This window comes from Procambarus clarkii, chromosome 5 (genome assembly GCF_040958095.1).
Source record: "Procambarus clarkii isolate CNS0578487 chromosome 5, FALCON_Pclarkii_2.0, whole genome shotgun sequence".
Lineage (NCBI taxonomy): Eukaryota > Metazoa > Arthropoda > Malacostraca > Decapoda > Cambaridae > Procambarus > Procambarus clarkii.
In genome coordinates, this window is record NC_091154.1 from 889,803 (window position 1) to 904,311 (window position 14,509).

Below are 14,509 nucleotides of genomic sequence, written 5' to 3' on the forward strand. Positions count from 1 at the left end.
AAATTCAGATTTGTATGTTTTATATTATTTTTATACTTGGTTATAACAAAATTGACATTGAGTTGGCATTTTCTGATGGATAGCTTCATGGAAGCTTTTGAATTGGCCAGCGCCCTCTTAAATTCTCCTTGACATTTTAATTTCAGACGACTTGTTATTGAAAGTAATTACTTTATTAGATTTATGTTTATTGGTTTGAGCAAGAGTTCAGGTTATGTATGTACCATGTAAAATTGTATTGTAAAGGTAAATGATTTGAAAAACGAATAATTTTTTTTTTAGCAGCATTTGAGTCAAGTTTTATATATTTTGATAATTACTTGGTAAATTCACACATACAAAGTTTGTGACTTGCTTTTTGAGAGCGTAGCCAAGTGCAGTATTTGTATCGGGGTGTGTGTGTGTGTCCCAGGATGGAAGCAGGCGCGTGGTGTGGGAGTATCATAGGACCATCATGAATAACATTATGCATGCACAGCAAAACAAGAACCTGATGGAGTTTGGTTGACTTAGCCACGAAGGAGGAAATCTCAAGACCGTGATGTTCCTATGATAAAAATACCGAGGTGATACGATGGGAAATCCAGTGGAGCGATGGTTCGATCCCATCGTATGACCTTAATATTTGTCTCAAGATGGCTATTGTAAGTATGGAACTATTTCATGCACCTGGGCACTAGGAGGCTCGAGCCGTGGACACCACGCGAGAGAGGCCGAAGCTCTATCGACTGGGCTATTGGGGTCGGTGGTTCGAGACTCGTATAGCCCAGGTGAGTGAAATGTTTATTCCCCACGGAAGTGTGGATGATAATTTATATGGGACTGTTATTCACAGTGTCTGTGCGCCTGCAGTCAGGGATGCTTCTTGGTTCAGCTCATTGCTCCTCTTCAGTAGTGTTTACCTGTTCACTTATCTTTTGTCTTGGTTATACTGGCTCTTTGAGGAGGAGGACCACCCAACCTTTTTTTTTATATAAATATATATATTAGGTAAGTATTAAAAAGCATTGCAAAATAAAATATTTAAAGTTTATTCATATTGTTTGATTATCTTGATTGTATTGTGTATCATTGTGCAGAAACGGAACTGCCGAGAATAATTTCTGGGAAATTATGAATATTGACACATGGTGCTAAATAGCCATCCCGGCTTGGTGCCTTCTTTTGATAATTACCTTACCTTACTGGCAAGACACAAGCCCCCTACTCCCCCTCAGTGGGCGTTGCCCTCAAGTGGTTATCCCCCCTCAAGTGTGACCTATTGACAGAGACTTCTGTACGACTCTAGGTGGCCTCCACCGACCAAAGATCCTCAACCCCAAGTTACAGAGCTGCTGCTGTGTCACGCGCCGCTCACCATGGCCTTGTTACATGAGGTTACAGTTATACAGCGGGGATCGTGCTGCTGATACTATAACCTCACGCAACCCGTTCTTGCACTTATTAAAAAAGTCAATATTGACTGACATACTAATTTATTGTGAATATTTGTTTACTTTGAAAAGCTTCATAGAAAACACCGACCTTACCTAACCTTCTTAGTATGTTAAGATAAGCCTCTTATTGCTTCGTAATTACAATTATTACTTAACCTATACCTATAATAGGTTAAGTAATAATTGTTATAGGTTATTACTTAACCTATACCTATAATAGGTTAAGTAATAATTGTAATTACGAAGCAATAAGATGCTTATCTTAACATACTAAGAAGGTTAGGTAAGGTCGGTGTTTTCTATGAAGCTTTTCAAGGTAAACTTAAAATTTTCACAATAAACACACGTCACATGCATGTATTTAATAAGTCAATATTGACTATACGAAAGTGCGAGAACGGGTTGCCTCACGCCGTGGGTCTTCGCTCCCTCCACTAAGGTATCACATCACTCCTAGTCATGCCTCAAGACCGGTCACCACTTGACTTTGGACCCAAGGGGGAGAGGAGAAGGCCCAGCTCACACTACTAAGCTCAATCCTGCAGTATGTGATCCCCACCGGGCCTGCCCACCTATGCGTGCAGAGAATTTGCCGGACTTCCGGCCGTAGCCTCACTTCCACCTCTTACCTTCTGGTCGCCAGCTGATTAATTCTCTCTGCGTCCCAGCAACGCTGTTAGTTCGAATATAATATATTTACAGCAGCCCAGGATCATACTATATGTGCTGCCAATACTAGAATTCAAATGTACAGTCGTGTTGCCATCTCAGGGTCACTGTCATGCCAGTAACAGTACAGTATAATCATGTTATTAATGAGATGAGATGGTTACACCACAAGCAGTGGTAAAATAAAAAGTTTACTCAAAGTAAACTACATCACAAGATACATGTAAGGATTTATGGAAATAGTAATAATGGTGAGAGGAGCGGTCCTCTGGTGGCATCAGGTGATGAGTTAAAGTGATCACTTCATGGCGCCTTCACTGGGGGCGGCTCCGTCAACGTCGTCCCTCACTCCTCCAGGGGCCGGCCACACGCTGTCATCACCACACAGTAGAATAATGTGTCCGTGCTGGCCCAAACCCTAATCTACTCCTATGACTTGTGTGCACTCTAATAAATGCCTAAGCATAATAATAGGCCTATCTTGCCTAACAACCAAGGCAAATATGGGAGGTAATTATGATGTACCTTAACCTATCCTGTCCTCAGACGCCTGGGGTCCAGTCGCTGGGTGCTCCGTTCCTGGCGTTGTTCCTCAGTGTTCCAGGAGCGTCACCAGACCACAGGCGTGGTGAAGGTCCTGGTCATCTCTGTGCACATTCCCTGAGTGACGTTCCTGGGCGCTGGCTCGTCCAGTCGTCACTGTACACGTCGTCCCCTCCAGCACTCCTTCACCGAGACCACACTCATGGATCAGGATGGACCTCCTGAGGTCCTAGTGGGCGTGATCCATCACCGCAGCTCTGAATGTTTTGGAGTTACACTGACGGCGTCACTCACTCCTCCAGCCGTCGTAACTCTCTGATTAGTCTCCAAGACTAACCAGCTCACGGTCCTCGGCGCCCTTACACCGCTGGATTAGGCTTCCTCACACTTCCCTGAAGTACTGCAGTCCTTGGTAGTCACTATATACTCGTCAGGCTGTGTATCTCCACTTAAGGAGGCTCCTAGACCTTGGAACTCGAGAACCCAATGGGCACACGTCCGCTCTCAACGGAGCGCCAAGTATCACTGAGCGCCTGGCGCTCTGCAGGCGGCGGGCCAGGTCTCTCGGTGACGTCACAGGCCCAGGGGCGGGCTCTGATTGGTCAATGAAGTCATGTGACCTCAGCCAGCCAATCACCGACCGGCAGGCGTCGTACACAAAATGGCGAATTTGCAAGCCAGGCGGCGCCATTTTGTTGTACCCAGGGCGCAACTTTTCCACTTCCCTGCAAATTTACAAATGCAACTTTCTCCCCAAATAAGCAACCATCCTGGAAGCCTCATACCTCAAAAGATTCCCTGCACCTCAGAGAGCCTGCAGGTAAGCTGATATGACTTACAGCTGGCATATGGGAGAAACTGGAGAGGGCACCGTCACATGTGCCAGGTTAATCCACCACGGGGCCACCGTAGCCCGTGCTATTTGGCACTTTGTTCCCAGTAGCTCGATCTTTTAAAACATTATCCAACCCGCCTTGCGCCCCAGTCTGGGTGTTGCCTGTGAATCCCTTTAGTGTTTGGCCTTGTGGCATTGAGGAGGGGGTCATGTATGATGTATGTATATAAGGTATTGTCCCATACTTGAGGAGTGGATAGGCGCACGCGCCTCTATTTGCACTCCTCTATCATCTTGTCTAAACTCGATTATGGTTGCCCTGCATACTCTTCTGCTTCTCCTACTCTTCGTCGTCTCGATGCTTTGCACCATACTGGGTTGCACCTCAGCTCCGGTGCCTTTCGTTCCACTCCCATCCTCAGCTTGTATGTTGACACTGGCTTCCTGTCTCTCCAGGACCTCCGTGATCGCTACTGTCTTCGCTATCTTGCGCGGTCCTTACAGCATCATCACTTTCGCCTCTGTCGTGCTTTGACTTTTACCCCTCCTGTGGTTCCTGTTCCTCTTCACCACCTTCCTCTTTCTGTCCGTTTGTCTCGCTTACAAGATTCTCTTTCGGTTCGTGTTTCTCCTCGTATTGTTCCATCCTTGCCCCCGTGGAGGGTCCCCCCTTCCCAAATTTTGTACTTCCCTGACCCGCATCACTAAAGCTTTTACCCCTCCTACAGTTCTGAAACGCCTCTTCCTTGAGCACTTTTCTTCACACTCCCGCTCCGTTCCCATCTTCACCGATGGGTCTAAATCTGCTGACGGTGTGGGCTACTCTGTTGTTTTTCCTGACCACACTTATATGTGTCACCTTCCTCCGGAGGCTAGCATCTTCACAGCAGAACTTTATGCTATTCTCTATGCTCTTCGTCTCCTGTTTTCCCGGTGTCAATCCTCCTTTGTGGTGCTAGTTGACTCTCGTAGTGCCCTCATGGCTCTCGGGTCCTTTAATCCGGTCCACCCGGTGGTCATAGAGATTCAACATTGGCTGTTTCTTATCCCCAGTAAATTTAAGTCGGTAGAGTTTTGTTGGGTTCCCAGTCATGTTGGTGTCTCTTATGAGCGTGCGGATGCTGCCGCTAAGGACGCTATCCACACTTGTCCCATCTCCCGTAAAAGTATTCCTTATTCCGACTTTTACCCAGTTATTCATGCCTCCATCCTTGCCCGGGGGCAGAGTTGTTGGTCTTCTGTTACTGGTAACACACTGCGTACTCTTAAGGGTAGTGTGTCTCTGTGGCCTTCCTCCTACCACCGTAACCGGCGGTGGGAAACTCCTCTGGCAAGGTTGCATATTGGTCATACTCGCTTAACTCAAGGTCACTTAATAGAGCGCCGCCCTGCTCCTTATTGTCCAAATTGCATTGTCCCTCTTACGGTCGTGCATGTCCTTGTTCAATGTCCTGACTTCCAGGACGAGCGTGTGTCTTGGTTTCCGACCGCCCCTCGCGGTCACTTGTCCCTCGATAGAATTCTTGGTGACTCGGATACTTTTGATATCGTTCGCCTTATGCGTTTCTGTTCTTATACAGTATTGGCATCCTTATCTTCTTGAGGTTATCTTGAGATGATTTCGGGGCTTTAGTGTCCCCGCGGCCCGGTCCTCGACCAGGCCTCCACCCCCAGGAAGCAGCCCGTGACAGCTGACTAACACCCAGGTACCTATTTACTGCTAGGTAACAGGGGCATAGGGTGAAAGAAACTGCCCATTGTTTCTCGCCGGCGCCCGGGATCGAACCCGGGACCACAGGATCACAAGTCCAGTGTGCTGTCCGCTCGGCCGACCAGCTCCTTGGTGATATTTAGCACCCTCTGATTCTCCCGCACATTTCATGGTGCTACACAGCCTTCCCGGCTTGGTGCCTGCTTTTGATAATTACTTAAATGACAAAATTTCTAAACTGAAAGTCAGCTGGAAAAAATCGTTGAGACAAATAGGGAAACCTTTAACAAGCCGCCGGCTTACTGTCCTCATTAAAGCCACTAGGCTGTTAATCCAGGTAAACATCAGCCACTATTAATATATACCGAAATAATATGCGGACAACCTGCACTTAAAGATGGCCTAATTAGTAAACAATGCGATTGTTGCTATAAGTGATGCAAATCAATTGTTGACATGAATAAATGTACATACATATTCTATATGTGTTTCCTAACTAGTGCTTGAAACACGCACTGTATCTAGTGCTACCCAATCCCCCAATATATGTACGTATGTCAAACAACTTTACCATTGTAATCATTCCTGTTATCTTATATCATGTTATACATATAGCTTGCTACATTATATCTTTCAATAATCCTCAAATTATGCTACAATGTACTGTGTATAATCCTTAAGTTGACTGTACCTACTTTTTTGTCAAATTTCTTAAACAATGTATTTTTTTATACTTAAAATGCGTTTTTATACTTCTTACAATGTACCTGTATTTTTCTTTTAATTTTGCTAGAAATTGCCTTCTTAAAGTTATGTTAGATTAAGGATCTGCCCGAAACGCTGTGCGTGCTAGTGGCTTTACAAGACTGTAAAACTTCAAATCTCTGTACTCTCATAAACCCATTGTACCTTCTGGTATATAAATAAATAAATAAATAAATAAATAAATAAATAAATATATAAATAAATAAATATATAATTAAATAAATAAATGTGTGTATGTTCGTATGAAGCAGGTGGTGGTTGTCATGGCAACGTGTTTGTTTACAACAATGGCGGCCGTGGCCCCAGGTGAGAGGAGATATATCGTATTATCCCGTCGTGACAGTATTACCCGCTCATGGTGTTACCGGCGGACAATACTTATTGGTTAATACATTTGGTTAATTCTTATGGCGCCCCGGGACCACTTGAAGAATAATTCTAGTCTTTTTTTGTGACTAGGATTAGCCGTGAAGTCCTCTTGGGCCATACACGAGACGGCTCCTATTTATATATACACTCAAACTCGTCGTTCACGTATGTCTGACCTACGCTTGAAACAGTCAAGTGGTCCCACGTCTATTATATTAACCGATATTCTGTCCCACAAATCGACAACTCTGTTACTAAACCAGTATTTACCCAGGTCTTTCTTGACTCTAAACTTACTCAATCTTATATCTACTGTGTTTTAGTGTTTCATTGTGTTGATATATTTCCCCCTTACACCGGGGGAGATAACCCCCCCCCCCCCGGTGTTGCTCCCGTAATATACTTCGTGCAGCCCGTGTTGCTAGGTAGTGTTGACGGTGAACAGTAGTCAAGACTACTGTGCCGAGCTGCAACTACTGTGACCTGGTAGTTTGTAACTACTTTGACGACACAAGGTTGGATCAACTTGAGAAATCTTATCACATTTTTTAAAATATAGTTGCCTGTGAACAAATCCACAAGGGACGTGATGAGGATTCGAACCTGCGTCCGAGAGCATCCCAGACGCTGCCTTAATCGACTGAGCCGCTACATGGTCAAAAGAGTTGAAACCGAAGTTCTACTGAACTTACTGGATCCTGCAGCCTCTCCGAGACACAAACCAGGGTTTTACACAACTCCCCCCTGCACTCGAGCTATGTCAGTAGGCCGTTCTCCCTCTTCGCCCCTTACATCATTACACACAGAAATCACAATAGCGTGATGAATCAAATGAACAAATCCACAAGGGCCGTCACGAGCTCAGTCGATTAAGGCAGCGTCTGGGATGCTCTCGGACGTAGGTTCGAATCCTCGTCACGGTCCTTGTGGATTTGTTCATTTGATTCATCACGCTATTGTGATTTCTATGTGTTATAGTTGCCTATGCTGTACTGATATGTGGTCAAAGTGATTCGCGTTTATGTTCTGGTCTTACAGATTGGCTGACATTTTTCTAAACAATGGCGCTCGAAACTACAATATTCACGTAAGTAAATATAGTATTAGAATGCGCCAACTTAACACTACAAATCAATTGGTGATATCCAACATTTTTGTTCAAAGAATTGAAATTTTCCACCAAAAATGTGATATTAATAAAAAGGGTTGCCGACCAATAATTCTTTGATAAAATAAACACATGAAAAAATATATTTATTAAACCAAACATTAATCAAATATGTTTCCTAATATATTTGGATTAAAAAAGTTTGATTTATTTAAATAAAAACTCCCTCTTATCTCCATTTGTTTACCTCTCCCTTCTCCCTATTTCAGTTCTCTACTCCTATCTCGCTCTCTCTCACTATTCCCTATATATTGACCACGTGCTTATTGCCCCATCAGCTGACAAACGTAAACAAACATGGCGCCCAAACACTGACCTCCAGCCACCACGTGCTTATTGCCCCATCAGCTGACAAACGTAAACAAACACTAACCTCCAGCCACCACGTGCTTATTGCCCCATCAGCTGACAAACGTAAACAAACATGGCGCCCAAGAAAAAGGGTAAGAAAAAAGGCGGGAAAAAGAAGGACAAGAAGGAGGAGGACGATGCTGGCAAGCCCAAGGAGGCGATATCGGAGCTGGACAAGCACTACTACCTCAACCAGATCCAGGTGAGTCCGTTGCTGAGTCACTGTGGGTACTAAGGTCTACTAAGATATCCATCTCTTAGGCCACTAAGATATCCATCTCTTAGGCTACTAAGATATCCATCTCTTAGGCTACTAAGATATCCATCTCTTAGGCTACTAAGATATCCATCTCTTAGGCTACTAACTCCTGTCTATCCACCTGCTCATCGATCCCTATATCTACACACTCCACCTCAAACATATTCATATTAATTTATTCTTATTCATACATATTTATCTCTATATAATATTGCCTACACATCTATTGGTGTAACCTCGAATGATCTTGCGGACGGCGTTGTTAATTCATTACTATCCCATAAAGGGATGCCATATTGCAACACCTATCCCCTCATCCAGAACCTTTGGCAAGGTCGATAGTCTGAGATTATGGCTTCCTGTCCCTACCGTGGCCCCTAGGGACGACGACCCCCAGGGTTACCTATCCCCCCTCGAAGCTCCCCTAGGGATGATGACCCCCAGGGCTACCTATCCCCCCTCGAAGCTCCCCTAGGGATGACGACCCCCAGGGCTACCTATCCCCCCTCGAAGCTCCCCTAGGGATGGCGACCCCCAGGGCTACCTATCCCCCCTCGAAGCTCCCCTAGAGATGACGACCCCCAGGGCTACCTATCCCCCCTCGAAGCTCCCCTAGGGATGACGACCCCCAGGGCTACCTATCCCCCCTCGAAGCTCCCCTAGAGATGACGACCCCCAGGGCTACCTATCCCCCCTCGAAGCCCCCCTAGAGATGACGAGCCTCGGGTTAACTCAGCTGAACATACAATCCCCTATCCACCTGGACAGGCGCTGGAGGTCAAACTAAAGAGGTCTACGACGCGAGGTGACCAACTGGACGACGCGGAGAAGCACGCGCGCGCGCAGTACGACAAGTTACACTCCGACAAGACCGATATCATCGCCTTCCTCAAGGACAGGTAGGATAGGGATGGACAGCAGCGGCCCAGGAGAGAGTAATAAGAGGGATAGGGGATAGTGACAAAAAGGTAGATGCTATACTTTCAATATATGGAATATATTTAACTTTTATGCCATCCAGATCGCTAACTATTCCCCAATTCACAGACTGTCCTCCAAAAGTGACGAGGTTGAAGAGCTGCGGAACCGACTATCCGGGCTAGTGAAGTCCAAACTAGCCGAGCAACAGGAGTACGAGGTAATAATGATTGTGGTGGTAATTATGGTGGTGGTAGAGGGGGGGGTGATTGTGTGAAAATCCTGGTCAGGCTCCAGTAGAAGCCGCAAAAAACCCTTGTGTTCAGTAAAACTCCAGGTTGCAATCCTTATTACCATGTCGTAGTCTAGTCGGTAGAGCGTGTGCGTGGTACTACCCAGCTGCATAGGTTCGAACCCTCATCACGGCTACCAAGGGTATGGGCAGCCAAGGGTATCCATAATTTAACTATAGCTATGCAAGGATATTTTGTAATAGTCTTCCGTGACAAATCACAATCTTCTGTCATTAGAAGATTTTCTTGTAAACCATGTAAGAAAATGGTTTACGTAATACAGTTTCTAGGGGGGACTACTGAGGACCTCAGGAAGCCCTCTTAACCAACGCATTATTGGTTCTGGGGCGACCCCGGGGACCAGGGAGAGTAGATACATCCTATGTATCTAATCATACATCTTTAATACATCCTCACAGTAGTGAGGATGTATTAAGGATGGAAATGGCATCGACAGACACCTCAATTTCCATATAATCTACTCCGTAAAATATACAACCGTTTTGCCTAACCAAAACCGTAAAAATGCAATTGTTTTTCCCAGAAACATACGAATAGAAGCCGTTCCTTCTAACCTCCCGATGCCAATGTGTCGAAAACGACAACATTACTTTAACTAGTCATCATGCGTCGTCTTTTTAACGACTCGTTCTATTCCATAAACACACGAGGCATTAGGGCGACCTCTGATTGTGTCGCCGCCAACAGGCGCGCCTCTCCAGGCTGGGGAAGGAGGCGGAGAACACCCGCCTCGACCTCAACGACAAGATCATCGCCCTCACCAGGAAGCTGGAGAGTCTGGAAGAGTTCCGCCAGCACAAGGAGGAGCTCGAGGCCAAGCTGCTTGCCCTCGAGCACCAGCTGGAGGACTGCAAGGAGAAGCACCAGGAGAAGGTGGGTGGCTATGGCTATAGAGGTCTCAGTTTCACATGCATAATCTTCCTGGGTTCGAGTCCGTTTCACCTACTCACCCGCCCTTTTGCAGGTCAGCTTCCTGGAGAAGGCGGCCTTGGTGGAGGCCGCAGCCCTCAGGGCCGAACTGGAGGCCAGGGTGTCTAGAATTACTGAGGACCTGCGCAGGGCTGCGCAGACGGAGGTCCATTCCACCACCCGACGCGCACTCCACGAGAACGAGGCCCTGACCAAGCAACTGGAGGTCTTCAGGGAGAAGCTCGGGGCCCTCAGGTCCGAGAACCAGGACCTGAGGGAGGCCCTGTCTGACTCACAGGTCAGTCACAGGGCGGAGTATTTAGGACCTGAGAGAGAGCCAATGTGATTCACAGGTCAGTCAGAGGCGATATATAGTGTGTACGTGGCAGATGTTTACTGTAGACCCCTGGTGTATGTCTGCTGGTGGCCATGTACACACTGTAGACCCCTGGTATATGTCTGCAGGTGCGGGAGGGTCTGCTGCAGGACACGGTGTCCCGGGTGACCGCCAGGGGGGAGAGGAGAGCCCGTCTGCTGGAGGCGCTGACGGAACGAGCAGAGAACCACACCCATGTATGGAAGGACTACGACCGCCTGGCCAGGGAGAACCAGAGTCTGCGGCGGGACTTGCAGGTGGGTGAGACCATAACTTCCTTATCATGTATGTTGTCATCATGTCCCCATCTTAACCTATCTTCATAGCTCAGACCTCCTATACGCGCCTCTAGTCTTGTTGGAAGTCTTTATTTATGCTTCACACGAAGCGGATTCCAGGCCGGTGCTGCGTATTCCAATATTAGTGTAGCAGAGGCTTTGTAGATTGCCATGAAAGAGCCTGGTTTTGATTTCTAGTGTCTGCCAGGTTCCCATATGTTGCCATTCCCACATGGTATAACTTCATTACGATTGCCTCTCTCCATTTTCCATTTTCGTTTTGGCATATTTTAGCATTCAGAACCTGCCATGGTAGTGAGAAAGTTGTTGTTTAAGATTCAGCTCCTGGGAGTCAAAAGTTGCAAGTAGCACGGGCTATAGTGAGCCCGTAGTGTACTTACCTGGCACAGGAGCGGGGCAAGTAGCACGGGCTATGGTGAGCCCGTAGTGGACTTACCTGGCACAGGAGCGGGGCAAGTAGCACGGGCTATGGTGAGCCCGTAGTGTACTTACCTGGCACAGGAGCGGGGCAAGTAGCACGGGCTATGGTGAGCCCGTAGTGGACTTACCTGGCACAGGAGCGGGGCAAGTAGCACGGGCTATGGTGAGCCCGTAGTGGACTTACCTGACACAGGAGCGGGGCAAGTAGCACGGGCTATGGTGAGCCCGTAGTGGACTTACCTGGCACAGGAGCGGGGCAAGTAGCACGGGCTATGGTGAGCCCGTAGTGGACTTACCTGGCACAGGAGCGGGCAGTAACAGTGTGTGTGACCTTACAGGTGATGCAGGGGCAGGTGGACGCCATGACCCAGGCCACCTGTGACCTGAGGGAGAAGGCGGCGGAGAAAGACACGGCCCTGGAGCTGACGACGACACACCTGCACCAGGAGGACGGTGTGAGGAGGGCCCTCCAGGAGGCCCTGTCTGGGGCGCTCTCTCTCCTGCACCGTGCTGCCTTCATGGTGAGTAGCTCTCTCTCTCTCCTGCACCGTGCTGCCTTCATGGTGAGTAGCTCTCTCTCTCTCCTGCACCGTGCTGCCTTCATGGTGAGTAGCTCTCTCTCTCTCCTGCACCGTGCTGCCTTCATGGTGAGTATAGCTCTCTCTCTCTCCTGCACCGTGCTGCCTTCATGGTGAGTAGCTCTCTCTCTCTCTCCTGCACCGTGCTGCCTTCATGGTGAGTAGCTCTCTCTCTCTCTCTCTCTCTCTCTCTCTCTCTCTCTCTCTCTCTCTCTCTCTCTCTCTCTCTCTCTCTCTCTCTCTCTCTCTCTCCTGCACCGTGCTGCCTTCATGGTGAGTAGCTCTCTCTCTCTCTCTCTCTCTCTCTCTCTCTCTCTCTCTCTCTCTCTCTCTCTCTCTCTCTCTCTCTCTCTCTCTCTCTCTCTCTCTCTCTCTCTCTCTCTCTCCTGCACCGTGCTGCCTTCATGGTGAGTAGCTCTCTCTCTCTCTCTCCTGCACCGTGCTGCCTTCATGGTGAGTAGCTCTCTCTCTCTCTCTCTCTCTCTCTCTCTCTCTCTCTCTCTCTCTCTCTCTCTCTCTCTCTCTCTCTCTCTCTCTCTCTCTCTCTCTCTCTCTCTCTCTCTCCTGCACCGTGCTGCCTTCATGGTGAGTAGCTCTCTCTCTCTCTCTCTCCTGCACCGTGCTGCCTTCATGGTGAGCAGCTCTCTCTCACCAGTTTATGCCCCGCAGGAGGGCGGCGAGACGGGAGAGGACAACATGGCGGGCATACTCCAGCAGCTGGTCAGCCTACTGTCATCAGCTGAGGCCGCCCACCATGGGCGTGGGGTGGTCGGTGAGGCCCCTGCTGGGGAGGGGGCGGCACCCGTGGGGGCGGCGGCACCACCCGTGGGCGTGGGGGCGGCACCCGTGGGCGGTCCTCGTCAGGTCAAGTACCGGGCGGGTGACTTGGGGCTTCTCCCACGCCCACACCGCAAGCACAAGCCCACACCTGACACCTGAGCGATCCACCCCACCTGACAGCTGAGAGATCCGCCCACACCTGAGAGCTGAGAGATCCGCCCACGCACATCAGATAGCTGGCAAATCTCCATGAAGGATTTCTGAAAATCCTTCGATTCTGATATCAAAGAGTTAAGTATTTTATCAACTACATCAATGTCGACAAATCCCTCTCACGTCCTGACTTGTAAATCCCCCCCCCCTCCTCTCTCTATCGCTGTAAATCCGCTGCACCTAGATTTACTAACCTCCATACTCTGACCTGTATCCCCCTCATACAGTTGCTGTAAATCCACAACACAACTTAATCCCTCCACATCAGGGACATCCCCACATCTGAACTATAAATTTCTAGTGCATTATGCTGTAAAATCCTCCTACATATTGGCCTATTAATCCCCCTTCACCTTGACCCATAAACAACTACGTCCTGGACTCTTAAAGACTCACATATTTTGTCCAGAAATCTTTCAACTAATCCAGTAAGTCAACCACAGCTCGACCTGTAAATCCTGGTCAATAAATCACCCTACCATGCTGCATTAATTTGACTATTGAATATTTGTACTAGTACACATATGTGAACTGCTTTGTACACTTGTATATGTAGTAATATGTACATTTGTACATGTAGTTATGTCTAGTAATCTGATATGTGTATGAATGCACAGATAAATCACATTATCGTGATATATCAATGAACAAATCCAACAGGGGCCGTGAAGAGGGTTCGAACCTGTGTGCTGGATGTGTTATCGTGGTGCAGTCGACTAGAGCACGCCTGGGGACACCCATAGCACATAAGTTCGAACCTCATCAAGGGTCCAGTTGGATTTGTTCATGTGTACGAATGTGGTCTATGCCTTCACATGCTCACTTGGTGACTTGTCAGTCCCAACGAGGTCAATATATAGGCAAGACAACAACTTACTCAAGGTGTCTGGCTCTACACAAACAAGGCTCTATAATCACATCGTTCCTACATACGACCATCACCAGAGATATTGTAACCAACAGCTAACGTCAATAAAATCCTGATCTCAAAAGCTTCATAGAAGGTTGTATCAGAACCCATGAGCATCACACCAGAAATAAATACAGTTTTGATATTCCTAGAGTACGACTTAATCAAACTAGAAATGCTCTACAAATCAAGGGGCCCAGAATGTGGAATGACCTTCCCAACCATGTTAAAGACTGTACCTCTCTCAACCAGTTTAAGTTAAAAGCGAAGCTATACCTAATAAATTCCCTGTAACCTACCTTACCCTTCTATTGTCAACCAATGTCTGTTTTTTTCTTTAAAGAGCGCTGTTTGTCGACATAATTGTATTTGTGCTGCTTTTTCATCTATGTTTTCATTTCTTGTTTTCATTCTACTCATTATGCTCAATTAGTATTAAGCTTGTCATTTAAGTTTATCATGCCCGAAACGCTTTGCGTAATAGTGGCTTTAGGCAGTGTATGTACTAGCTATACCTATAAGTCAAACAATCCTTGTAAATATTTATTGTATGTATGTACCTTACCTAAATAAAATTGTATTGTATTGTATTGTATTGTAAAAGATTAGACATAGCCGAAGTACTACTTACGAAACACTTTCATCTAACCCTCAACAGGCAGTTTATTATTTCTGAGGGTTGACTA

General features: G+C 47.1%; 1 protein-coding gene across 2 annotated transcripts; it reads left to right on the forward strand.

Annotated features, from left to right (window-relative positions):
- The first annotated feature begins 7,334 nt into the window (after nucleotides 1–7,334).
- Nucleotides 7,335–14,477, forward strand: LOC123766773 (cilia- and flagella-associated protein 157-like). Of its 2 annotated transcripts, none has more exons than XM_069337807.1 (9): nucleotides 7,335–7,415; nucleotides 7,775–8,049; nucleotides 8,875–9,005; nucleotides 9,154–9,244; nucleotides 10,026–10,211; nucleotides 10,303–10,545; nucleotides 10,713–10,880; nucleotides 11,681–11,863; nucleotides 12,590–14,477. In XM_069337807.1, the coding sequence occupies exons 2-9, from the start codon at nucleotides 7,921–7,923 to the stop codon at nucleotides 12,857–12,859; spliced, it is 1,401 nt and encodes a 466-aa protein (XP_069193908.1). In that variant the 5' UTR covers nucleotides 7,335–7,415; nucleotides 7,775–7,920; the 3' UTR covers nucleotides 12,860–14,477. The 2 variants fall into 2 exon arrangements, with proteins under 2 accessions (XP_069193908.1, XP_045612093.1); XM_045756137.2 differs by having other exon boundaries at nucleotides 7,360–7,415; nucleotides 7,706–8,049.
- The last annotated feature ends 32 nt before the right edge of the window (nucleotides 14,478–14,509 follow it).